This window comes from Manacus candei, unplaced genomic scaffold (genome assembly GCF_025592945.1).
Source record: "Manacus candei isolate 608988 ecotype Guabito, Panama unplaced genomic scaffold, ASM2559294v1 h1tg000046l, whole genome shotgun sequence".
Lineage (NCBI taxonomy): Eukaryota > Metazoa > Chordata > Aves > Passeriformes > Pipridae > Manacus > Manacus candei.
Genome location: NW_026138094.1, coordinates 4,786,484 through 4,814,179, shown reverse-complemented (window position 1 = coordinate 4,814,179; position 27,696 = coordinate 4,786,484). Strand labels below are relative to the sequence as shown.

The 27,696-nt window shown below is 39.1% G+C and overlaps 1 protein-coding gene across 2 annotated transcripts; it reads left to right on the top strand.

Moving 5' to 3' along the window:
- Positions 1-455: 455 nt before the first annotated feature.
- On the top strand, positions 456-26,222 carry SCG3 (secretogranin III). Of its 2 annotated transcripts, none has more exons than XM_051797011.1 (12): positions 456-661; positions 1,346-1,398; positions 1,949-1,994; positions 2,089-2,304; positions 3,361-3,503; positions 4,656-4,817; positions 5,139-5,316; positions 7,141-7,257; positions 18,733-18,816; positions 19,420-19,548; positions 21,559-21,627; positions 25,663-26,222. In XM_051797011.1, the coding sequence occupies exons 1-12, from the start codon at positions 577-579 to the stop codon at positions 25,779-25,781; spliced, it is 1,401 nt and encodes a 466-aa protein (XP_051652971.1). In that variant the 5' UTR covers positions 456-576; the 3' UTR covers positions 25,782-26,222. The 2 variants fall into 2 exon arrangements, with proteins under 2 accessions (XP_051652971.1, XP_051652970.1); XM_051797010.1 differs by having other exon boundaries at positions 21,559-21,639.
- The last annotated feature ends 1,474 nt before the right edge of the window (positions 26,223-27,696 follow it).

Here is a 27,696-nt window from a genome sequence, read left to right as displayed (position 1 = left end):
CTGAAGGGACGAATTCCACCCCTCCGGCTCCAAGCGCGGTGCAGCGCAGCCCTTGGGGGCTGATGGCGCTGCCGGGGGTGGTCGCGCCGGGTGGATGTGACCGCAGCCCGTGACCGCAGCCCGTTCCCGGAGCCCTGCCTGCCCCTCTCTGCGCACCCCCCGGGTGCCCCACAGCCCCCCGGGTGCCCCACAGCCCCTAAGGTGCCCCACGGCCCCTAAGGTGCCCCACAGCCCCCCGGGTGCCCCACAGCCCCTAAGGTGCCCCACAGCCCCCGGGTGCCCCACAGCCCCTAAGGTGCCCCACGGCCCCTAAGGTGCCCCACAGCCCCCCAGCCGCCCTGCCCGGCCCCGGCCGGAGCTCAGGGCCGCGGGAGCCGCGCATGCTCCGCGCCCGGCCCGCCCCCGTCTCCTCCCCGCGCCCGGGGCCGGCGGCGGGGCCGGGCTCGACCATTTCTGCGGGCGCGGGGACGCGGGGCCGAGCCCCGGGCAGCGCCTTCCCCGAGCTTCAGCACCGCGGGCCGGACAGCGCCCGAGCGGCTCCCGCGGGGCCCCGCCGAGGGCCTCGATCCCCGCACGATGTTCCTCCGGCTGGCGGTCGCGGTGCAGGTACTGTCGCTGCTGGCGAGCCGCGCTCACGGCTTCCCCAGACCCGCGGGCAAAGGTAAGCGCCTGCCCCTCAGAGCCCTCTCCGCGGGTCCGCGGGTGCGGGACGTTCTGCGGGTGCGGGAAGTTCTGCGGGATGTAGAGGGAGAGGAGAGAAAACTTTCCTTCCACTCGGCGAAAAGCGATGAGGTCCTAAAGCGACAAAATTCCCGACGCTGATCGCTGAAGTTGCAATCTGATATTAAAGTGAAGGGATAGTTGCTGGTAGAGGGAAGAGCTCTGAATTTTTTCAGTCTTCTCCAAGCAGTGTTTTCATCCGTTCTACTGCGGCGTCTGCACGAGTCTTTCTTGCTCCCTGTCTCCCCCGCTATTCTGGATGGAAGAGATTTTTAATCTCTTGGTTGTGGCAATCCGATTATTGCTATTTTAGTCTATCTCTTCCAGGATTTTTCCCCAATTTGTGAGTTTTCTCATCAGAAAGAGGTTGCTGAGTCTGTATCTCTATATCTTGTGCAGAACCTCTTCCTCTGCCCCAATCATGGTTTATTTAAATGTTTGACTTTTTAATTGTGTTCTCGTTCTTCTAGGAACACTAATTTATTTTTTTTTCAAGAACCAACAGTTGACATCCTATTTAAGACACTGTTTTTCGTGGGAGAAAACTATAAATTAAGAAAAAATGTGCCTTTTGTAGTTGCATGTATCATATAACTGAGTATATACGTGTGTGTGTTTATTCTAGATAAAGCTATACACAACAGACAATTAAGTGTAGAAAGACCTTTGGAGGAACAGGTGAGTGAAAGAAAAAATATTTACAATGGGTTTTTTATTATGGTATTCTCATAATATTTTGAGCCTTTCAAGTACCAAATCCCTGAATATCCCTGAGTTAAAAGTAGATATGTCAGTAAAGTGATTATTTATGGTGTTGAATACAAAATATAGTTTCAATAATTTTTTAAAACTGGAATATGGAGTTTCTCTGTCCAGCATTCCAAAAGCAGGTTGTTAGCTCCGACAGCTCACAGGTGTGCCACCCCTTTGTATTGACATCCTGGGGGAATATAGCATGAGCTTGGAATGAAGAAGGAAAATGTAACTGGCATTTGTCTTAAAATGGGAAGTTTGTTGCAGCTTCTTGTAGTGTGTGATTCTGATCAGAGATAGGGGGTACTGACAGAAAGTGCCAAGTGCTTAATCCTGTTCTACTTATTCAGGCAAACTTCTTAATAAGAGTGAAAACCAGACACTAAGGCTTCTGCTGGTATTGATAAATTAAGAGATCACGCATTTTATTCCTTCTGCCTGTTCTTGTTTTATTTGTTTTATTTTTCTGTATTAGATTGCTGAAGCTGAGGCAGATAGGAATAGGAAAACAGCTCCCACAGGTAAAATATCTTTCCTGGTTTTATAGCAATATTCGTAATGGTATTCAAAGAGGTATAAGGTTTTATGTTATGTGTGCATTGATATATTTTCCAGAAAATAAGCCAGAGTTCAGGAATTATTCCTTTGTTGATGACCTGAACCTGCTAAAATCAGTAGCAGAAAGAGAGAGGAATGAAAAGGAGAGGGAGTCAATTAGAAGCTCTTTGTACGAACAGCAGCTGGCCGTTGACGATGCAGACTCCACCAAGAACCGCAGGCTGGTGGATGACTATGACTCCACTAAAAGTGGACTGGATTATAAATTCCAAGGTATTCTATAATCATCTTTCAGTGACTTCTAGGTTAGATTTCTCTTGCAAAGTGACTGCTGTCATGAATGTTGTACTCAGCATCAAACATGAGCTTTATGTGTTACTGGAGTGCAGATTCAATTATTTCCAGTTGTGGAAGCTTGTTGTATTACAATTAGGGTTTTTTGAAATGCAGTACAAAACAATTGCTGTTGATTTTCAGTCTTCTTCCTTGGAGGAAAATCTAACTGTGTAATTTGTATTATGTGTTTTAGTAATTTAGATTTGATGGAAGGAAAATGGGACATATTTTTAAATGAAAATACATTTATTCTGGTTTGAGAGGAAGAAGCACCTTTACATGCACCTAAATCACATATATTTATTCCAAATGTTATGTGCAGTGTTAGATTATTCTCCTCATCATAAAGCTAAAAGAAATTACCAAAGGCAAAACAATACTTGCCTTTGCTACAGGAGTGTTTAATTGATTTGTAGTTTAAGTGAGTCCTCTGAGAGTTGTAAGCAGCATTTAACTCAGGATATTTTTAATTATATCAAAGTATCCTGATCACAGATCAAAGCTTACTCATCATGTTCTCTCCCATTGTCATTATGATATTATTTGCCATAAGTCATGATTACAAAATTAAAAGTTTATTTTCTGAAATTCAAACAAGAAGATCATGTACAGTTTGTCATGATATGATTTCATCTAAGTAGCCATACAATGAAATTAGATACCAGGAAGGCACATATAAGTATATATGGGAACAGTGCTCTCTCATTCTTACAATTTCTTCTATAAACAGGAGAGTATGCTCCTAATATTCATCTCTGCTCTTTTGACAGTCAGTCAGAAAGATATTTTTCAGATGTGGAAAATGGACACAAAGAACTTTTCACTGTGACTGATGTAGTGGCTTGCAAAGTGTGTATCAAAGTATAGTCCTAGTGTGTCTAAAAGGTGCAGCTTTGTTCTGAAGAGAAGAAGATGTGGGCAGATATTTTTACAAGATGTTTAATCCAAATGAGTTAGGACAGTCAGCACACAGTTAAACTATAATCCTTTCAGATGATCCAGATGGCCTCCATCAATTAGATGGCACTCCTCTGACTGCTGAAGACATTGTTCAAAAAATTGCTGCAAGAATTTATGAGGAAAATGACAGAGGAGTGTTTGACAAGATTGTTTCAAAACTTCTAAATCTGGGGCTAGTAAGTATCTTGTTAATACTTCATTTAACAGTTTTGTGGGTTGGTTTAATGCTCTTTTAAAAAACAATTTGGACAAACACTGTGTGTAATACTGACTTGAGTGAAAATGAAGGGGATTCAGGCTCTAGGAAAATTTCTGTATTCATTTGGGCACACTGGTTTAGTTCTGCAATAACATTGTTGTTCCTGTGATGGCTTTGCAACAAAATAGGCCAAACTGCAGAATGTTTCTGATGCTGAGAAAACATTCACTGGTTGTACTCCTCCCATGTCTGCCCTCATTTTTACTTTAACTTCTCTTCCGATTTGCACTGAATTCTTTTGTATTATTAGTTTCTATATTTAAGGGGGAAAGGTCTGACCTCATTCCTATCCACCTACTTAGTGTCATAAGCAAACATATAATGTTGCTGGTTTGTTGAGGATATATTATGTTACTGATTTTTAGCAAGACTGGATTTGTCTCTGACCTCTGGATGTCTCAATAGGTTTAGCCATGGCCATATGGGATTCTTGTATCTTAAAATATTGACCTGATGTTTTCTGCACTAGATTTTGCAGTTAGCTATTGCATGCTGCACCCCACTGATTACAGAGGGAGCTGTGGGCCAGATGCATGATAGAGTTCTTTTTCAAGTGACAGCTGTTACAAAGCAAAGACAAAATATTTTGATGATGCCATAGAAAGTTATTTGCTTTTTTCCCCTTCTATATCACTGTATGTAGATGTGTTGCAGAACATACTTTATATACACCTACATGTACACACATGCAGGGAGGTATGACACACTTGCAGTTCAATCTTTCAAGCTGCACTCCATTGTGTTAAGCCCTAAACAGATTTGTTTTCCTGTTGAAGGCTGTATCTGTGGATGAGTGGGTTTTATGTACACACAACGTATTTGGTGTGTGTTTCTGTGTGTGTATATATGTATGTGTGGGTGTGTTTATATAAATATAGACATGTGTATATGTCTATATATATACATGTATACACACACATTGGTGAAGATACCACGCCTAATTTGGTTGTGCTTTTTGTGAAGCAAACATATTTAAAGCAATCTATTTGCAAAGCTCGGGTTTCATACTGATGTTTCATCCAGGAGAAGCACAATATTCTATGAGTACTCTGCACAAATATTTCAACAGATCACAGAGAGTCAGGCCTATACCCTGGAGGATGAAGTGGCAGAGGTTTTACAACAGCTAATTGCAAATGAAGCAAAGGAACGTGAGAAGGAGTCTGAAGACTTTGATTACACTGCAAGCAGAGCAGACAGTGATCCAAAGGAAAAGCAACAGGAAAGAATGGTAATTTCTTAGCTAATGATTTTGTCTTCCTTGCCAAATGGTACTAGTAAACCAATACACTGCTTTCTTTGGGGAATAATTAGTTCAATCTGGAAACTAAAGGTGTTCTTAAAGAAATTCTGTTAGACACAAAATGAACCATGAGTTACTTTGGAGTTTAAGCCAAACATCAAATTGAAATAACTTTGAGAAAATGGTATAGTCTTTACCTTGCAATTAGGAATATGTTGGCATAAGGTTCTGATACAATTTCTTGCTCTAGTAACTCTCTCACCAAAAGCAATGTGCTTATAGATATCTTTTTTTATATCTTTTGTGGAGACACCAAGCAAATCTTATCAGGATAGTATCATTAATGGAGAGATTGATGATACACTGGATAACACATGGTCATCATCTAATATCTTGGAAAGAAGAAATGAGCTGCCTTCTGAAGATAATTTTGAAGACCTCCAATACTTTCCAAATTTTTACGCACTATTAAAAAGTCTTAACTCAGGTGAGCTTATCATGTATTTACAGAATTATTTAGGAAAAAAGAAAATTAAGATTCTCTGTGTTTTCTCTTTTCCCTTCCCCACAACTTCCCTAGTTGCAAGACCACGTGCTTTGAAAATGTTCTCTAAGATGTGTAGCAGAAACTAATTTGATTAGTAATTTTGATGGCAAAACACTGGGAGGAACAGCACTCAGAACTGCAAAGAGTGTGACCTAGGCAGCCCTTCCCATCTTGTGCTGTGTGATTCAGGAGTCCTAAATTCTTTTCATTCCTGTAAGAACATGGTGAAAAACTGGCAAACTGTTTTCTCCAGAGATCATTCCAGTAACATCTGAGTCTTCCAAGCCAACAGAGGTACAAGTAAGCCACAGCAGAATCCTCGCAGTGATGGTACCAGTAAATGAGTCTGAGCTTTCCAGCCTTTTCACAAACCACAGGTTTGCTGTTTATTGCAGTGAAAGCTCTGCACGTCTCTTCCTATTCCGGTGCTGGACATCACTGCCTTCCAGTCATTGCAGGCAGGACTGTGGCACCTCACCACAGCCCCTTTGTCAGCACCCACTCTGCAGCCACGCTCACACACACACACACACTTATTTTTGTGTGTATGTGTGTTTATTCTGTGGATTCCCTGTCCTGCAGGAGCCTTCAAACTGTCCCCATAAACACCTGAGTGGAGAGATAAAATGAAAAACCCGAGGGCATATTTTGCTCAAGTCCAACCTACAGACTTCATATTCTTCCTGTTCTTTTCATTTTCCCATGGTGGTTTTGCATGCTAGCTCTTCTCCTTTTTCTGCTCACAAAGCAGAAAGGCATGTTGGGTTTAGCAGGTTGTCAAGCAAATCGAGCCAGGTCCCACTGGCTGCACATCCCTGCCTTGCCTCCTGCTTTGTGCTGTTCACCTGTCAGGTCGTATCAAGCTGGAGGAGAGGGATTCACTTGCATCCTACAGCTGTGTGTTAAATTGCAGGCAGCAATAAAAAGCCTGTTCAGCAGCTCTCAGAGTGGCTGGCCCTCTGCCAAGGCTGGGAGTGTGTTTCTGGCCATCCCTGACTGACAGTGCCCCTGGCTGTGTTAGGTCCTTCTGTGATAACCTGGGGAGTGGGGATGGCTTTTGCAACTGGGGCAGTTTCATGCTGCTGATGCAGAAATAGCAGTAACATTGTTCAGCTAAACAAAGGTGTTGTTCAGGTAAACACAGTGGTAAAAGAAAAGCTAAGAAGCAGGTAAGCATGGGCAAGAATAGATTTTTATAATAAAAAATAATTGTTTGTATCACTTCCTGAGGTCATGATCCTGTCAACCATGTAATATTACGTTGTCCCAGTACATGAGTCATGGACTTGTGCGTGGTAACAATCTCATTTGAAACACTTTATATTTTTATCATCGAACCCATGGGTCTTGTAGGAGAAAGGAACTCTGAACTCATACAGAGCCAGACTGCTCTACAAAATAGTTCACAAACAAATAAAAGAAAGATGAAAGAAACTGTAGAAAACTCTACCCTCTGATCAGCAATTTGGACTGTCAGGTCACTTCATCTCAGTGTGTTTAGTGTTCTTAGCTGTAAAATGGAATGACACAGCCCTTCAAGACACAAAGCTGTAAAGAAGAACTAAAGCCTGAAACTTTAAAGTATATTCAGCTGTGTTTTGCAGGAACAGTTTATATGTAAGTTCTCTTTGCTAATCCAGCACAGCATTTTCTCTTTCAGTGAGTAGGTCATTCTTTATGCAGAAAGGTTGCACAGTTTGCAGAACTGAGTTTTCCCAAGTTGCCTGAAGTCTCTGACTAATTTTGCTTCATCCCCTCACACAGAGACAGAGACAAAAGAGAAGGAGACCTTGATAACTATCATGAAAACCCTGATTGATTTTGTGAAGATGATGGTTAAATATGGAACAATCACACCAGAAGAAGGAGTTTCATATCTGGGTGAGAATACTGTTTTCTTACTCTAACAACAGTGATAACTATCTTCTCATCTTCCTTGCTCTTATAAAACCTGCTTCAGCTTTGTTCATTCTAAATGTTTTAAAGCTGTACTTCTAAATGATTAATTATTCACTATAGTGTGTTTAATTCCATACTGCTTTAATACTTCCATCTAATGAAGGGAAGGTAATTTACGAGATATGCATTTAGAGAATTATTACATTTTCACACCTGTGAAGCACAATTGATTTCAAGGACTTTATGTCAGGGTAAGATCAGGGTTTTCTGTGTTCTGTTGAGGTGAATCAGGCACCTGCATTTTCCAAAGACAATCTAGCACTTCAGCTCCTGTAACCTGTCACATGTAAGTAGCCAGAATAGATGGCACCTAATGCTATGGTTGTCTACTAAGTAAAACTCCTTCCATCTATGAAAAGTGTTACATTTTGGCACAGGAGTAGATTTTGAAGCACTCTTTCCTGGATCCATTTTAGAGTCTGTGGCTATGTAGGTATTGTAAAATCATTGTAATTTCCTGAAGAGAGAATTTGGAACAGCCTGGTTTTGTTCTTGTTTTGTTTTGTTTTGTGTCTCACACACCTTTCCTGGCTTTGACAAACTCTCCTCCATTTACTGTTGGTAGCCTTTCTGTGTAAATAAGCAGACCTACAGAAGAAGGGCTCATCTGCATAAACTCTGCACAATCCTTTCATTTTTCTGAAGTGTTCCTGGTCTGGCTTAGTCTGAAAAGTTTTTGTTTACATCAGGGCAATTTCTCAGCTTCATAAATCAACCTGTCACAGAGATAGAACTGGCAATGATCTTTCATGGCTTCTCCAGGCTTGTCTGATCTGAGCCATTGCAGATACATGATTGATGGATGCAACTGTAACTGTACAGATTGATTATCACTCACTTGACTACAAAAGATCCAGTGCATCATGACTCACATTCAGTACATGATTGCACTTCCTCTCCAAAGAATTATATCTCTGACCAAGACTATCCTTTTATTTTCCATGAGAAGTCCTTGAATTTTGGAATATTTGGACAAGTTATGCTACAGTTCAGCTCTTTATTTCTCTGTCTTCCTGTGCATTTAAAGAAAGATGCACATAAAGAAATGGTGGATTTTAAGCACATTTTTTTTGTGTCATTCTACAAATGAAGATGGTATGACTTGAGCAGATATTGCCCTCACTGATAGTGTTATGCCAAAACTTAATAGACCACATTCATCCCTGACACAAGGCCACTCAGATAATGGAATTACACTAGGGATGCATTTTTCCTACTAAAATTCAGAGCAGTTGTTCACGTTGGCTTTACTTTGAGTAAATAAATACTGTAACCCTGGAAACAAATTGCCATGATGACATAGTACAGAAGGCAGGGATTAGGTTAAGAGTTTCAGAGGTCTGATTTAGTCTGGATTTAAAGTAAGACTATCAACTGATGTATCCAGACTCTGCCTTGCAAATAAGTGATTTATGCAGAGATGGATTTTTTGCTCTATCAAAGGAACTTACTGTAGTGGAAAAAGCTTTCTCATAGTTCTCAAGTTGCTTCTGTGGTATTCTTTTTTTAGACTTGCTGTTGAGAAATTACTTCAAAGCTGACCTTCATTTATTGAACTGATATTCTCAAATACTCAAGGAGAGCATCCACAGGAGCTTGTTAGCTTCTTGCACTATCCTTGAGCATGGCAGCAATTTTATTGCCACTCTTATTCAACTAAAAGTTATATACACTAAATAATATTTGGATATGTACTGTGTATCTTGGTGCAGGTTGGGTCAGGGAATTGATGCCCAGCTGTGTTTACTTATAGCAGATAAGGGAATTAGTATGAATATGTCTCAGACAGAAGAATTAATTTTAAAAATTGGTAGCTTTTTGTTGTTCTCTCAGTCCAAAACCAGTAAGCAGATTCCATGCTAGTTGATGGAAAATACCTACTGGGCCAATGCAGAAGGGTTATATCCTCTTTCCATTTTATTAAAGTAGGAAACTGCCTAAGTTAATTTTTCCCACTCTGTGTCTGAAGCCGTGCATAAGCTATGTCTGTGAATTATACATTCAAAAAAATAAATCATTTATTGAATCAAGTCACAAGCCTTTTTGCCTTTCACAGGGGTGCAGAGACAGTGAATTTGAATGCATATACCAGTAACAGCTGGCTTGGGATTTGGAAACCACAGCATTATGTCATCGTTGTATCTTACTCCAGGGGAAAGTATTTTCCTGCTGCAGTGACTGATGTTATTAGGTTTAGCTTAAAGTTACAAAGGATCTAGCTGCAGTGTGGTGCAGGAAAAGTGCCGATGCACACACATGAAAACACAAGGAATAAGTTCATTTTTTAATACGCATATTCAATATTACATAATAGATATTTAGAAGCTTTCCATATGCTAATCTGTAATCTGTAACAGAACACTGGAAGCCAAAACCAACATATTCATATATATGAAAGACAAGGAAAAATAATGCCTACATTTCCCAGTATGTTTTCAGAAAGTATAACTCTGGAAGCATTAAAGAGGAACTCTAACGAGCTGATATAAAATGTGTGTTCAGCTGAAATGCGTCAAATTTGATAATTTCCCTGCTGTGGCAAAATGCCACTATCTTCCATCACTCTTTACTTTCTTAGCTATGAATGCTGTATCTTGATGTACAGGGAGCAAATTCTGCTGTGGAGTGAAAGTCTCATGTTTCTAGCCTGCTTAAAGGCTTTCTAGAAAACCCATCTACCCTTTGAAGATTGAAAGCTGCTTTAAAATCACTTTTGCAATTAAAAGAATGGACAAGCATTATCAGTACAGAAAGCATAAGGTTATTACCTTATGACTCAGGATCACAGTTACACAGGTGGCTTGTGAATGAGATCCAACTGTGGTATCAGTTTACCCAACTTTGGGTTTGTTGTCAGGATCCAGCAAATGCTGCCCAAACAGCTGAACTCCCCTTGCTTGTCCCAGCCTGCTGGATGCACAGACTGTTATCACTGAACAGGCTGAGTGTTGGGAAGGACTTGAGACAGTTACTGAAATGATGTGGCTGTTGGCAAGGGTGCAGTGACAGAGTGGAATGGAAGAGTTGGAATAACTCCACATAGTGACCAGCAGAAAGCAGCGAGAGGCTTTCAGATAAGTTATGACTGATTCAGCATAAAATGTTTCATTACTCATGGCATCCATATACTGTTTATGTTGCATAAATAGCTGATACTGATGCATAACTAGCGGATACTCCATGCAGAACTGAAAGGACTGTGTCCTTCACGGTGCTGAGTGCTTGAAGGGAAAAAGTACTTTTTGAGCCAATAGCAAAACTCACTTTGGTTTCAGCAGAGTGGAATAAGCCATGCATTGCACAGATACTTGTACTGTCTGAGTATTAGGTTGTGAATAATATCCTACCTCATTTTCCTTCTGTCTATTGTGTAATGTCATGGTGGAGATTCACTCTAATAGCTTTTCTATCAGACCCATCTATCATAGACCAGATAAATATTAAGGAGAAGCTTCATCTACACCACACAAAGAAGAGGAATTTTTTGTGTGACAAGTGACTTTTCCTGTGTATGCCAGACTATATAGCTAGTTTTAAAATGAAAGTATATCAGTCCACTACCATCCTGGTAAAAGCTCTATTTTTAGTAATTATGTAAAGTAAACAATAGTTTTTTAATGCATTTATTTTAATAATATTGTTGTCAGCTTAGAAACAGGAACAAATGTTTTCTGCCAGTTTGTTCAGATACATTTGAAAATCTTTTCCACTAATAAGATTTTTAGAACCATTCTAGGAAATACTTGTCATTAGAGGCTTGTGGACCATAACAAAAATAGAGTTTTCAGAGATGATGGAAAAATTCTTAAGAGGCACCAGTGTGTGTATATGAATTCTTTTTACACAGTCCATTAATTACGTTCTCCTGCTGTGCTCTGCTTACAAGAGTAGATTAGTAGCAAATTTACCCACTGCCAACCCAACCAAATGAAAGTTGTGTTATCCAATGAATTATTACCTTAGAAATGCAAATTAGTTACATGCACATTGTAATGTTGTGTGGAGTTCTCATTTATTGACTAGTACATGTAGCACAAACTTTTGCCATCGGTACTTCTCTATCTCACAGATACCATAGAAATCTTTTCCACGATACTGCATAAAATGTGTAATTTATCACATCTTATGATTGAGTTTGGTCATTTTGTTTTCAGTTTCTAAATCAGGGCTTCTGTATCTTCCACAACTGGAGAAAAGAAAGGGACAAAGGGCTGGGAAGAAAATTAAGTTTAAGCAGTCTGTAGCCTTGCTCTCTCTTGAAGGGGATCATACTTTTCACCTCCTTGTAGTAAAGCATTTAGATTCCTGGAGCCACAGTGTACCACACACAGCCCACAGCAGACTGGCTGGGGAGCAAATCCCCCTTTATTTAGGAGGGAAACAGAGAAATGGCTCCAGCTGATCAGTGTGCAGTGTTTGAGTCACAACTGCCTTCCTCCATAGACCAAACCAAAGCCACCTCTCACACCTCCTCCCTTTGGCTCTGACTCACTGTCAGAATCCACACTGTCCCTTGTGACTGAGTAGGAGATTGTGTTGGTTAGAAATGAGCATGAACAGATGTCTCTGTTTACCTTTTCCACCCCCATATCATTTGTTCTTCGTGGACAACAGGGAAGAAGAGCAAACTGCAGGGGACACAAGGAACAGGGAGATGGATGGGTCATTGGTGAACTCTGGCCGAGGTATATGAACACTCATTACTTTGGTCCTTTTCTAAAGAACTGTTGGGATATTGTTTTGCTATAATACTCTCTTTTAGGCAGACTGAGGCTGCATGAAAAAAGTCAGGTGAAACAGAAGAGGCAGAAAGTCTCCTATGTGGATTTTTAATATGTCCCTGCCTCTCCATACTAAGGAATATGAAATAGCTGTTCTTCCTCTTGCATTCGTGCTGTGGTGTCTTCCACAGCTCCACTTGTGGTGAAGGCAAAGCTCTGAAATTTCCTCATTACAGGTCAGTGCGTAGTAGACACAATCTGGCCTTTTCTTGGGAGAGGAGAACTCATTTGAATAGTGTGATAATGCCTGAAGTTCTCATCAGCACAGATGCTGCAGGCCAAAGGTCTGATCCTGCTATTTGTTTAGTCAGCCAAGAACAGGCAGAGAGCCAGTTGTGTGAGGCAAAGAGCAGATCACAGCCCAGACTGGCATCATCTTTCCCATCCTCACTGTGACCATAAGCTGCTGCTCCCTGATACAGACTGGGATTTCAAAGGGCTGAGGGAAGGTGAGGCTAAAGCAGTGCCAGAGACTACAAGTGGCATATGAACAGTGTCATGTGGACTTTTTGTTCTCCCCTTCATTTTGACCTGGGCGATGAAGGGCACTGACAGTACTTCATACAGGGAACCTTTTATGCATAACACCTTCTTTTTCTTTTTTAATTTTTTTTTTTCAGAGGGCTCTTTCTTGCTACTGTAGGTTTTCTCCATAAGCATTAAAATATTTAACAAAATTTTCCCTATCTGAATTTCCCTTTGGTGATTTTCCTTGCCCAGTATTTATCATATGACTGATGCATACAGCTGCCAGTGGGAGTTATTTAATTTCAGGCAGCTCTCTTTTCTGTGCTATTTATTTTGTATCTGATGAACTAAGGTCACACAGATGCCAGTATACTGTACTATATCTGAAAAGCACAAATCAGGGGCACCTCAGATGATGAGAGTGAGCTGAATACTGAGGAGCAACAGTGATAATAGAAAGTATTTGTGAATAGTTAAACTCAAGATGAATTTGCATGGAGGTAAGATAAAAGGATATGGGGACAGAGAGTGTGCAAAGATAGGCAAGACTTTAATCTAGGAATTATGTTGGCTGCACACCCCACTGCAGCTTGAGCTTTTCTTTAGTACCCTCATCCATTTCTGCCCATGCTACTTTTGCATTTGCACAAACATGTGAATGTGGGTTTTTTCCCCCACTACTTAGATCTTATTTCCTATTTTCCCCCATTCAGACTCTCACTGCATAGAAAAACAAATGGGTAGCTATGGCAGCTGATCTCACAAGTCCTAAGAAGCAGGACACTACACACTGCAGTAAACTGGGCATCACCTGAGGGTGACAGTATGTGTGAGAGCATAGTTTTCTCAGTATCCATAGGCTCTAAATCTTCTCAGATATGATTTGGGAGAGACCCAGTAGTTTTAGTATCACTAATTGTTTTTCCCACCACATTACATGACTATCAAGTCATGTGTTCAAGAACCCAAAAAAATCTTTTACAGTTCATTCCTTTGCTTATCACCATCTACCTTTTAAATTTGCAGATATTTCTTGCAAACAAATTACCTCTTCTTCCATTTCCCTTCACTGCCTCCTTTATGCTTTCCAGACTGGATACTTAGTAAGAAATCTCCATCTTCTCATAGTGTCTATTTTGACAGGTGCATTCCTTAGTTCCTGAAAATCTAGCTTTTGCATCCTACCAGGTGGTTTATGTTTCTAAAGGAGGGCAATGCTTTTATTTTTTTGCACTGTATTTAATAGCTGCATAAAATCCCCCACTTTCTGAATTCAGTATGTCTCTGTTGACAGCTGAGCACTGAGCCCATAAGTTCTGATTTGAGATGATTATGTGGGTGCAGGGTAAAGAGGGTGTCACTGAACTTTCAAAACTGAGCTACATCCCACTCCTGCAGGAGAGGCAGCTCTGTGCTGCTTCAGTCCCAAACCATCATGTTATAAAGGGTATGCTATCAAAACATAAATGTGTGCACAGGCCGTGGAGCAGCTTCAGGATGGGAAAGGATTAGGAAAGAACAGCACCACACAGCTCTAGCAGACCTGGAATAATGCAAAGGAAATGCCTGGAGAATACTGAAAGGATAACTCTGAGAAATAGTCCATGAGGTAGGGAATTTAATAAGGATAATAAAGGAGACTTGGTCAGAGCTTTCTTTACCTCAAAACACATCTATTTAATTATGTTTTGCTTTTGGAGTTGCTTTTAACCTGATTGCTAAGTGATACTGCTGCTGTTTTAATTTCAAGTCACTCTGCCCATCTTGCCTGTAATCCATTTACAAGGAATGCCGTGACCTGGAGTTTGTCACCTGACATGTCATTCCTCATGGCAGCATTAGATTTCAGACACACCATCTCAACAAATCAGTCAAGCAGGAAGATTCAGAAAGGAAATGTCATATCTTGACGTGTAAGCCAGTGAGTAAGAGAGGAGCAGGAGGTTTGCAAGGCTCAGACCCATCTCTATTTCCACAATGGAGGGATTTCTCCTGTTCATCACAGTTTAACAGTTTATGTGACATATGCATGATATGTATATGAGCTGACTAAAAGTCTAACTCTGCTTTTGGCTACACTATTGAAAATCCAGTGGGTATTGACAGTTCTTGGACCTGCTATCATGTAAAGTGAAAGGCAGATTTGTCCAAAGAACTAATCAGTTATGCTCTTCCCACAGAATAGTCACGAGCAAATGCTGTGCTGTCCTGACATTTTTCACAGATGGAAAAAGGCCTTGCAAACTCTTCAGGATCATCTACTGCAGGAGACAGAAGAGCCCTGGGAGAACTGTGCTTTTTTAATGCCTGCAATATGTGCATCTCCCACAGGCAGTCGTCAGCACAAAGCTTTGCAGCTGAAGCAGTTGTAGTGTATGAACTCATTAAGTAAACTAATTTTTTCGCTATCATTAAGATTGATCTCAGGTACCTTGATGATCCCTTTTCTGCTTTAATAAACAGTCATTTTATGCTGTATGGAAACAGAACAGCAAAGCAGGCCTTTCTGTGGAAGTTGAATGACATAAAATCTCAGCTTCAGTCAATTTGATGAGGATAGAATGTGAAACTGCCTCCCGGGTACAAGACAATTATGCAGAAGAAAAAAACCTTTGCAGGAAAATTTACTAGAGTCTGGAAAACACCATGAATCTATCAACAGAGAAGGGTCCATTTCAGGCTTCCATTACCAATTCCATTAAATATTCAAACGGTTATGTTAGTTTCTGCCCCTCTAATAAGAACAAAGTAATTTAAATTGTAATATTTTTTTCATGTAGTATCTTTTCCCATGGATTTAGAGGGTATTGCCACAGTGCATTCTCCCAGAGAAAAACATTCTGCTTTTATGCAGTTCAGATTTTTGGATATCCGTCTTGAAGGACTTCAGAGTTTCAAAAGTGCTGGGAATTTGCATTTTCAGATGCAATTAAGAGGATCTATCAGTGTGTAGAAACCGGGCCTAGAATGCCTGAGAATGCCTACTCAAAATAGGAGCCCTCCTGCAGCATGAGTGGTTTAGTGAGTCATCCCAGATCAAAGAGCAAGTTAGAAAGTGAGGCAAGGCAGAAACCAGATCTCCTGACTCCGGGTGTCTGGTTCCAGTGATGAGATTATCCTGCTCCGGGAAAGCGGCCGCCAGAGTAGTGACCTATTTACCAACGTAGGTCACTTCCATTAGCTCAGTGGTTATTGTTCTGTTGTTTTAATTAGTGCCATTTCAAATAAGTGGCCATCTCTGTGGAAAGGTCAGTACCTTTCTAAACTCTTCCTCTGTACAAATGACATTGCTAGGGAAACAACACCGGAGAAGTAATCAATTCTTGTTAGACCTCCGAACACGCCATGCAGTTGCTAAGCTGCTGGCCAGGCACATCTCAGTTGAGGAGATGACTCACTCCATCAGTGGTTCTCAGAGCAAACATTGTTCAGCCCTGGCCTAACCACACATGACAAGTACAAACATGTTTTGAAACAATACCAGCTGTTAAAGCATTAATTCTGAAGCGGGGGGGGGGGAAAGGGCAATAAATCCTGTTCAGGAAGAACTGGGACTCTGTGGTAATATCCTCTCTAGGAAATTTATGTAGGTACACCAAACAACCCCCACAAACATGGAGAGGCCCACAGAATTAACTCCTCTCTATCACAGAGGAAATATGTCTGCTTATAAATCTTCAGATCCATGTTGATGTGCCACCCAGCCAGCAAGGCAGCTTCGCCATTTCTCCTGTAAAGTGTAGTCCTTGTTAAAAGGCCTGTCATGTCAATTTGTCCATATTTTTACTGACAAAAAGAAAGCTTTGAAAATGGAACACAGTTGATACCATGTTCAGTCTGGCTTTAGTGGCAAAGCTCAGATCATTAGTGGTCAATGGTGCCTTGTTACACTTCATGTCTGCACATGGCTGGAAAGGAATACTGTACTGATAAAGGAGTCAGAGTGAACTCAAATAAAATTGTGAGCTGGATCAAAAGGCTCAGAGAAACTGCAGAACTCCTGATGTGATTTATAGAAGTGACTAAATAATGGAGAAGTATAAATCCTGTTGCCTTCAGTAGCACGTGCTGTATGTGGATATGTGCACAACTTTTAAACAATTTATCAAAAGAAGAAAAAATTTGGAAATATCAGTATGCAGACATTGAAATCTTAAGTTGTCAAAGCAGGTTATAAATCTATCTTGTGGTGAAGTCTTTCTGTTTTCTGCTAATAGAAACTGACTGCAGCAGTGCCTAAATGCAGACACCTTAAAGAAAGAACATGAAAGGCACTTATGAATCAATGCACTTATGTATGTGTGACATTTTAAACTTTTAAATACTCCTATTTCTTTTAAAACGCTATATTTAGACCTAAAATTAGGCCTAATTTAATAGATTTTGCCGGATTAAACTCTAAAATCAGTGACATTTTTGCATTTGCATGAATTAGTGAAGGAGAATAATCTATTCACTTGAGTTTACAAAGGGTTTTTAAGTTCTTGACTGTATAATCTTATCCTGAAAACTGTGCCTCTTACAACAGAGAAATCCTTATATTCCTGTTGAAATACTAGTATGGTACTGATTCAGGATAAAAAAATAGAATCTTAAGCTCAGCTGAAAGGAATGTTTATGGTCCTTTCCATAAGCTTTAGATCAAGTGATTAGTGAGGCATCAATACCACCACTATAATTCTAGCTTGTTTTTTTCTTCATCAGTATGTCTGATCCAGCTTGTAACACAGCCCAGACCTGTTTTGTTCAGGACATATGGCAAGGTCAGGAATCACATTAAAAGGATACATACCAAAATGAAAAGAGTTGTCACAAAAACACCATCATGTGATGTAGAATTGAGAGGGTGCAATCAGGCAGGGTGCCAGCAAATACTGCTTTCATTTTAATTTTATGTAAATAACATAGTATAGAGGACTCAGGCAGACAGGATTATGTGATTTCTCATCAGATGGCAGGCACAATTGCTTCTGCTGATCTGCCATGAAGAGAAATATGTTTGCTAAAAAACTAGTTTTTAGGTATCAGTGCTGTGTATCTCTCCGAAGAAAAAGGATCCTCCCAACTGATGGATAAAATATTGGCATTACACAGAGAATATGATCTAAAATTTTTACTAGCCCTATTATGTCTATTCTGTCACAGTTCCCACATCTCATACTGAATATTTTAGCTGTTCATATAAAAGGAATTTTGATATTTCAAAACCAAGTCTCTCAAAAATGTCCACCAACTAGCTGATATGCATCAAATTTTGAATCCATGTTTAACTGAAGCTTTAAAAAGCTGATAAAGGGAAGGAAAATTCTACACCATGTCCATAATATGACTGAGGAAATATGGCAGATACTATGATGATCTGTATTTTGAATATCTACTGTGGTATCAAAAGGACTTTTTTCCCACATAAGCATACAATATTTATGTCTGAAACATCCATCTTTATGAAGAGATGCTTTTACTTTCAAATTAGATGAGTTCAGCCCCGAAATTTTCATAGAAATACATTTTCTAGTCTTCTAGAGCTGTATACATGGCTACAACTGTCCAGTGGGTTTTCAGGTAAATGCTTGACTTCAGCAACTTTGGAAAATATTTGTTTTAATCACTTCAATTTACATATTTATTTCATCTAAGTATGATTTTAAACATTTTATTAGACTTCTTTTCCAATGAAACTACATAAAATCCAGACATATAAGCAGTTTGGGATAGAGTTTTTCCAACAGGATGAAGCACATATTTCATAGTCTTGTATTCTTTGTGAAGTTAATTAAAGCCTTTCATTGCTTTCATCAGAATAAATTGCTACAGATAGTTATCTGTAGTTTGTGACTTACGTGACTGGAATAAAGAATATATATGCATACTTTTACTGTCTTTATGTATATTGCTCTATTTGGTGCACCTATTGTCATGATTCAGTTATTATTTTTTTTAAAATAAGATTGATCAATATTCCACATAGCTATTTGTTTGTTCTTTTACTATTGGCTCTGCATTAATCCTTCAGAGGCAAGGGTGAAGGCTGTTCTTTTAGGTTTCTGCTTGCCACTCAGACTGGTGCTGGGGAGCATATAGTATAGATTCTGCATTTTATCCACTGAAGAATAACTGGGGTTTGGTTTTGTTTTGCCTTGCTTTCCAGAAAACTTAGATACAATGATAGCTGAGCAGACGAAGAAGAAGCTTGAGAACCCTTCCTCTAAAACCAGAACCAAACTAACAGCAGGTACCTATTCTACAATTTTCTCTCCTGGAATAACACATTTTTTTAATCTATTCATTTGAAAGTATGCTAATTGCTGTAGCATCCAGACTACTGGTTAAAGTTACAATCCCTCAAGGATTGTAGCCAAGCTAAACCTATAGCCAAGCTTGGTTTTCTAACACACAACAAGAGAGAAATTTTCACTTAATTGTCCAGACTTTGAGAAGTGTACTCACTGTCTTTTTCTTCAGTGGAGTCCATACATTACACATATACAAAAGCTTTTCATAAGAATGAAAAAACGTTATTTGTCAACTTTGGATCTAGTGAATGTAAATTCCATATAATCTTTCTCTGCACAAAGAAATGTGCCTTTATGAACTATGTATCATTGCATCATAGTTACCTGTGTTCAGCTACTGTTTGTAAGAGCAGAAGCAGACATTCCAATTTCCAGAGGTCTGGAGCAGAGATGACCTTTAGAAACCACTTTGAGACAGACTCCAGTGAGGCTCTTCCTCAATCATCAGTCAAAATGTTTTACTTGCCAAAGATTGTTGGTGTGATTGAGAAATGCTTTTGGTATATTTGATGCAAAATTGTTTGCTCTTGTCATTTCTTTAGACAAGAGTAGTGAAGAAGCAGACAGTACAAAGGAAGAAGCAGCTAAAATGGAAAAGGAATACGAAGTTTCAAAGGATTCTACAAAAAATGAAGGACAAAATGCAGCAGGAAATAGTGAAGAGACTGGAGGTACAAAATAGCCATTGCTTTTCCTACTGTGTCTGCTCCAAGTGATTGGAGTCTTTTCCTATCTTTGGTATTGTTTTTCCTTTGTGTTAGCATAAATACCTTCAGCTTAGAGTCACTGGGAGTCAGCACACAACAGCTTCATTTGGAAGTGTACTTATTTGCCCAGTTTTAAACATATGACACTATATCCCTTGCTGAGCAAGACCATAATTCATAGCCCCTTGTGAGAACAATATGAAATACAGATTGACACAGTAGTGCAGAGAGATTTTTGCTTCTTTGCATCTGTGCTTTTCAGTGAAATCAGATGATCAGAATATTCAATAATCTGAGTGGGCCCAATGTTTCTATAGTTTGTGTTAGAACAAGCTGGTACAGGAAAGTTCAGCAGTGACAGAATTTGCATTGCTCACTGCCAGAGGTTAAGGGTTATCAGCAATTAACTTGTTTTACATAACTCTGATACCTGTTACAGTAAGTTAGTGTCTCCCTAAGCAAACATAGCACAGTAGTACTGTTACTGTGCCAGTTGCCTCAGCATGACACATAATGCCACGTGCTAAATTAGACTGTGATAAAGTCACTTGGGTGCAAATCAGCTACTGTATCTCAAAACAAATCTGCAGAGGACGTTGTGCCTCCTTATTGTGCTGAACTTTTGAAGGAGAATGTTTGTTAGTGCAGAAACCTTTCAATGAGTTCTTATTGCTAAGGATCCAGCAGAAGCATCTATGTTTTGTAGTCAGTTGGCTAAACAAAATTGCTTATTATCTATTTTGCACCAATGCTGTTTAATGCTTTTTGGAATGCCTGTGTGTCCACTGCAGCCTGCTCAGCCATGAATGGCAGAAATGAAGGCTGCAGTGGATTGTGGAGCATTAGCACCTGGGTCAGTCCTGTGGGCAGTGCAGCCACTCATAGATGGAAGGTGGCATTTTTTCCAGCAGGTCATTTTTTTGAGCATAGAAGAGGAAAATTTCTCAAGATGGTTGTCTGATTTCACAGGAAAAAAAAGTTGTCTCAATACCTGTGGGAAGTGATAAATAACACATTTTGCTTGTCCGTGAAGATTTGTCTTTCCAATTTGGTTCAGGTTATTTTCCTTTACCTTCAGCCCAATAGCTTTTTAGAAATGTTAATTGGATAAGTATTTAGTTCTTTGTATCATAATGCAATGCCCTTTGCTCTTTCACAGAGTAACTTACTATAAAGTTACTGCACTCCCAGCTCAAAAAGTATGATATATCCAATACTCTATCCATTTAGTAATAGAAGCAGACATGCATAGTTGGCACTAGTAATCTTCTACATGCTAATCACACTAGGTTTTTATTCCTGATAAATGTAAGAACATTACATCAATAAAGCTCCAGTCAAGTTAAGAATTCAAAATCTATTAGCTGGAATATTTCCTTAGGGACCTTATTAGGTAATCCTTGAACTAATTCTGTACTGTGTGCTTTCTGGTCCAAAAATAGCCATCACTTTAAAATTTCAGCTATAACAAGGAGTTATCATGGTAATGTTAATACATTCCTTTTCTCAGTAAATGTAGTAGCTACATTTCCACTTGTCTTTCAAAATTTTGAAATTTGTTTGCCATGTGCTGTTAGCACTACTGTATGGAAGAGTTTTGATACTCAAAGCTCTCAGTTTTAATTAATTCCTTGCTATCTCAACAGCTTCATCTTTGCTGAACAATAATGATGATCAAAAAGCTACAGGCTGCCTTTAATCCACACAGGCAGTTTGTGTGGATACCACCAAAAGCTATGTATAAAGATCAAAAAAAGCCACAATCCTAAATTTGTGTATGACTAATCTTGCACAGACAAAACCTTCTAGCTGTCTGTGGGAATTTTGCCTGACTAAGTTTGACAGGACTCAGCTTTTAAACAGAAACTAAGAATAGTTTTAATCTGCCTTTGCTGTGACCACCTTCACCCAGTTAAGCAAGCTGCATCAATCACTGATGTAAGTGCCTGAATTCTCTCTCATCCTTTTCTCCAGGGAAATCTGAGGCATATTTGGAAGCAATCAGGAAGAACATAGAATGGCTGAAAAAACACAATAAACAAGGTAACAAGGAAGGTATGCAGTGAAAGGCCTTGACATTGGGGTGGGCACCATATACATTACAAAGCACATCATTTATATTGTGGTGTATGACTTAGCATTACGTTATAAGTTAAAAAATAGTGATGTGACACTGTGCTTGTCTGTGGTGATAGTTAGTGTGTTAAAGTTAAATAAATGTCAAAGTTAAATCAATGAATGAAAATAGTAGACTAAGGCAGATTAATTTAAGCTGGCTTGAATGGCTGCTGGCCACAAAACACAGAGACCTGGTGGTCTGCCAGTGTGGCAGGTTTGTCTAGTGCTTCATCTCCTATTTCAACATGCCTTTTAATTATGATTTTATAAGTGATAGGAATGTATTTTAAACGTCTGGATGTGTCTAGAAGAGCTCAGTGCATCTGGCTAACATGCCTTCATAAGCAGCAATGTACTTTGTTTCATAACCAAGAATAGTTAAGATACAAATTTATGTCACAATGTAATACGTTGGATTACAGCCCGAGTCAACTTGAATGACTTGTAGCTCACACGCAAAGCTGTGCAGAAGGGAGCAGAGATTGAAGCAGCTGCACGGGGTGTGCTCACCAGCTGTCCCCCCGTTTGGCTCCTCCCCGGAGGCAGGGCTGTGTGAGCACTGGGGGCAGGAGATAACAGCAGCAGGATTTCTCGCTTATTTTTCACAGATCTTTATTTATCCATACCAGTTCTTCCCTCAAGATCTTACATAAAAGCAACCTCCTATCCCTTTTCTCTGCCATGGCTGTGTGTTCTGCCATCAGCCTCTCTGGAAGTGAAGGCTCCTAGCCGAGGGACCCATCCCTGGGCTATGACTGGCGCCTGGTGAGAAGGATCCTTCTTTGCACCAGCCGAGCAGAGGGTGATCTGAGATGAGATTAGCCCTGGGTAATCTGTGTGTTGAAGTGTATATGAATTACATTTCAGACATGGGTGCATGCCTACAGCCCAACACAGGCATTTTCCTATACAGAAACTTTAATAGGAAGGACTTGTAAAAAACATTTCCATCTCTAAAATCATTTCCTCACAGTGGCAGTGATGGCAATTAGCAGCAGGCACACATATTTGCTCAAGAGTTTGCCTGCCAATTCTAATAAATGGTTCTGTTTAGCAGTGTATTCATTATGGTAATTAGATCTCAGTCATGTGTGATTATATCCCAGTATCACACATACTGACTGGGCAGCCCCTCGCTCCCCTTCATAGTAACCTTACCTCTGCACTGCTGCACTCTGAAAATGGCTGTGACTGCAGATCAATAGCATTTTATCTGCTTGTGACTGCATTAAGATATACATTTCTGTTTAGATGGATTTTCATTTGCACTAAAATATCTTTATTGCCCCCTGGCAATGGAAATGAGTCCTAAAGTGAGCGTAAATTATGACAAAATTAGAATACTCTTCTGATACATCATCTTTATTGTGCCTTTCCATACTTTTTATTTTTGTAAAATGCTACTTCAGGTCCCCTGGGTTGATGTTAAAAGAAGTGCAGTCAGGGTAAGCTTATCTAACTGTGAATGCATTGCAGTGTGTTTCTTTGGTACAAGATGAGGTGGTATTGGTGTGCTCATCAATCATTTCTCCACTTCCAGCTACCACCTGGGAGCTGACAGAAAAGTAATTCTCAAAGTAATTCATGTATTAAAATGGCCAGTCTTTCCCACCCCCACTCATGGATTGGTTTACTCACTGAATATACTTGAAGAGGTTTAGATTTTCTTCAGGCAGATGTTTGTAGATCCTTATCTTTGTATGAATTTCAGTAGAAATTATTATTTGTTCAATGACTAATAAGCCTGGAAATGTTAATTAACATTTCCCCAGTTTAAAAATATCAATTTCCTATTAAGGAGGCTGGTAAACTTGAGGGGCTGGGATGATCTAAAGAGAAACATCAAAAGCCTGGATTTTGGGCTGATGGCCTTTTGTGTCCAAAGTTTGGTTTGCATATTTTCAGTCTATAGGCTCTGTGGGCCTGTCCTTTGTATCTCCCAGACCTGGCTTGATGATTGAAATGCTTTTCAAGAGGAGCTCCTCTCCAGTGTAAACCAGCTTCCCACAGTAGCTGCTGGGTGTTCTATTGCAGTTGGTCTCCAAAGCACAGAAATGAGGCATTTAACTAATACATGTGGATTTTTTACCAAATACTCGGCAGTTTATAGTTTCATAACACTGACAGTAGCCATTTAGGAATGAAAGTAAATTCTGTAATCAATTGCAATGGCAAATGGCTTGATTTGAATATGCAAATAAGACCTCACTTCATTTACTGTAGCTGTTTCACAGCTCAATGAAATCCTGCAGCTGTTGCGGTGAATATAACCCAAAGCTGATTTTTCTAATTACAATAGGTTGTAAATAAGTATTAGAAATTAGAGGTTATAAATTTCTAGGAAAAAGAAATCAAATTAGATTGCAATGAGATATATAACAAATTAGCCAGAACTGGATAATATTGTGGTGGTTGTAATCCCGTACAGAATGTTTAGTAATTAAACATTCCCATTTCCACATAATGATTTGGAGTTATAAATAGTATTCTAGAAGTAAAATAAGCTCAGGGATTTTAATGTGAATAATGTGGATATCATATTAATTTAGTGTTTGTTCTTCCATTCATTTCCATTCCTTGATATCTTTCACCAGGGACCCTCATTCTGTCAACGTGAATGAAATCTCAGAACCTCATTATGAAATTGCTGGGTACTGTTTGTCCCTATTACTCACACAGGCTGGAGAGACAAGCAGGTTACATTCTCTTAAGTAATGACAGTAGCAGACCAGACAAGAAATCTTGGCCTCAGTACAGTGAATGGCAAAATTCCTGTTAACTCAGACATGGAAAGACACCTCTGCAGGAGTGGGGAGTTTTGAATATCAATTTTCTGTATTACTCATTTGAAATTGCCTTATACTGTTGTAAAAATGATTGCAGGCATCAATTTGCTTCATAATGTCTTTCTATTTGTATCCAATTTTGGTCACTGACCCCTAAAAAGACAGCTCTATCTGTGAATAAGTAATTTATACTGAAAATATCAGAATGTATCTGCTCTCGTGAGAGATACTCATTCATTTAACTTAGTATGAACCCTTAAAACATTGAAGTTCTTTGGGTTCTAACAAATTAACTTCTGATTCTATCAAATTAATTTTTGATTCTAACAAATTAAGCTTTACATTTTATGCAGCAAATTAGGTAGCTAACTGAAACTTTATTGTGTTTATATGTGAATATACTGAATCTGTTGCCAGAGTTACAACTACACAATAGGTTACCCATTTATTTTATTTGAAAGGTTGCTTTGCAGTAGAATTCTTTTCGTGGAAAATAGTGATGTTTTCCAGCATGGGAAAAGCCTATTTAACACATATGATGTGAGTTTGGCTGTATAGATGCACTCATCCACTGGAAAAGCAGGAAGGATCTTTCAGTACTCTACTGCAGAGTCTACTTGTCAGTCAAAAACTGACACTAACACTGTCACAAAGACTGCTCACTGCAGTATTTTTCAAGTCAGAATATTATGTTCTCTATCAAGGTAAATAATTGTATCGAGCTATTTTCAGGACGTTGGTTTCTTGAATTTTCACTAGTGTTTGTAGTAAGTGGGAATTTTACTAGGATTTCAGTAAGAAATAGTCCATTTAATATTTTCTTTTGATTCTGTGACAGCTGCGGAAATAATAGGGTTCTAACAACAGGTTTTGCTCTGCAGACTAGAACATCAAATCTCTGGACCAGAAAATATTCTTACTTTAGCATTTGACAGCAATCAATCAAGAGCAAGAGATGATTATTCCTCTTGAACACTAAAATCACTATGATGTGTAAAAGCACTTTGTGCAGGTGTTTTGGGTTTATTTATTGTTTTCACAAGCTGCACTTAGAGTGAATTTTCTTTATGTTTGATCAAGTGCATTTGTTGGATAAACTTTGCAATGACATTTCTGTTAGGTGAAGCAATATAATGGCAATGACTCATTGTGCAAATGAATTCTTATTTTTCAGACTACGATCTTTCAAAGCTGAGGGAATTCATTGATCAGCAAGCTGATGCTTATGTGGACAAGGGCATCCTGGACAAGGAGGAGGCTGATGTAATTAAACGCATCTATGGCAGCCTGTAAAAGTCAGTGGCTGCCAGACATGTAGAAAACTAGTCTAGTTTCCCCCACTCCTGGCTCAGTGACTTATGATCTGTTAATTTGAGGATATCACTAGAAATGCTCTGTTTACATTGTACTGACAACTTTCTAGACAGCAATGAAGAGCTGTAGTGCTCCATTCACCCTCTGCATCCTGTATTTTCCTACATTCACAAATCAACCCTAAACACCAAATTCTGACAGTGAATTTCTATTGGATAGGGTCAATATTTCTGTAATGCTCTCCTTGATTTATTATTTGTGTTTGGTTTACTTTTGTAGATCAACCAATTGTTTCTGATGGAAAGTTCTTTTAATGCTACATCTTTTTGCTCACACTCAACAAGCTTTCTATAGATGCAACTATGTAAAGGGCATTATTAGAAAATAGTTCATAGTTCTCTAAATAAAATATTTGAAAATTATTTACCTATTAAAGTTTTCATTAATCTTAATGTTATTTTATATTCAAAAATTTTGTGTTTAAATCTTAATATCTTTTATTTGATCCTTTTTTTATTTCTTTATGTAGTATCCTGTAATTTGGACTGTAGTGTCCTTAGCTAACTGATAAATCTTTGACATTACCATTGCCTTTCATATTACAGAGCTGTATTCTCTTCTTCAGCATGTATGAACATTCTCTTTGGTGCACCATTTGATGATTGTGCATGCATAATTAGTTGAATTCCTGATGTGAGTATCCTGATAGCAAGTGTAAATAGCTGTTACTTTCTCTAAAGAAAAGAAAAGGAAAGCAATTCAAGTTATTTTGCATGGAAAGGGAAGTTTGCAACTAGAGATGTTTTTAGGAACATGGGCCTTGCTTTTCAGAAAGACTTAAAGGATCTATCATATCTCAGTGTCTCTGAATATCAAGGCTGTGGTCTCTTTACTGACCTCTGCTCTGTGTTGAGCAGTATCATCTTGTAAATTTTCTTTTTTTTTTTTTTTTGCTTATATAGATGTTGTCATTAGCCAAGAATTTGGTACTTCCCAATGAAAAAGGAAAACAAAAATGTCACCCTCATTCTTCTTCCTGAACTTACATAGTTTTGGAAGAATGGCTTATGGGGCCTTTTGTCTTTAAGTGAATGGATAATTTTAGATATGAAGAACTTATAAAACAAGATCAAAGGTAAGGAAGTTTTTAGAAAGGGAGATTTTAAACTGAGTTCCAGAAGATGTAAGTCCTGAGACTTATCACCTGCAGCAGTTATTTGTGTAGATGAACTCCAGGAAAACCCTGTTCTCTTTACTTACAGATTCTTCATTGATAATTGAGGTTATCCCTCTCTGATTTTTTAAAAAACACCTTATGATATCTCTGAGATTGATACAGTTAAAAAATGTCAGCTGATGCAGAGGTTGGAATCTGCCTGCAGTGAAGGGAGATACTGATTTACAGCACTGCCTGCACAGCACAAAGTTCTCTAAATGTTAAAACACTTCCTTGGGTCATTTCCCTTCTCATTTTCTTAGCATAGCTGGAGATTAGGGAGAAAGAGATTTGAGCAATGAAGTAAACTCTGGAATCTCTGAAAAACATAAATGATCAACTGATTATTGATAAATTATCAACTGATAACCAATATTAAGTGAATGTGATGGTAGTGAGGTATAACAGCACAACTCTTTGCAAACTGATGACACATAAGCCAGTGAATGGTTTCTGGCAGACAGAGTACGTCACTGCCTGCTCACACACATCCTGATATGAATCACTGAACTGCAGTATCACTCACTAATGGTGATTTATTTTTTTAAGGCAAAAACTGTATCCAAAAATGTAGTCAATATAAGCTTCCTCTTTAAAAAATAGTCCCTTAGGAACTCTAGAGAAAATAATTAGGGAAAAGAATTCCTGTTGTTTCGAATCGGTGTATTTGTTTTCATT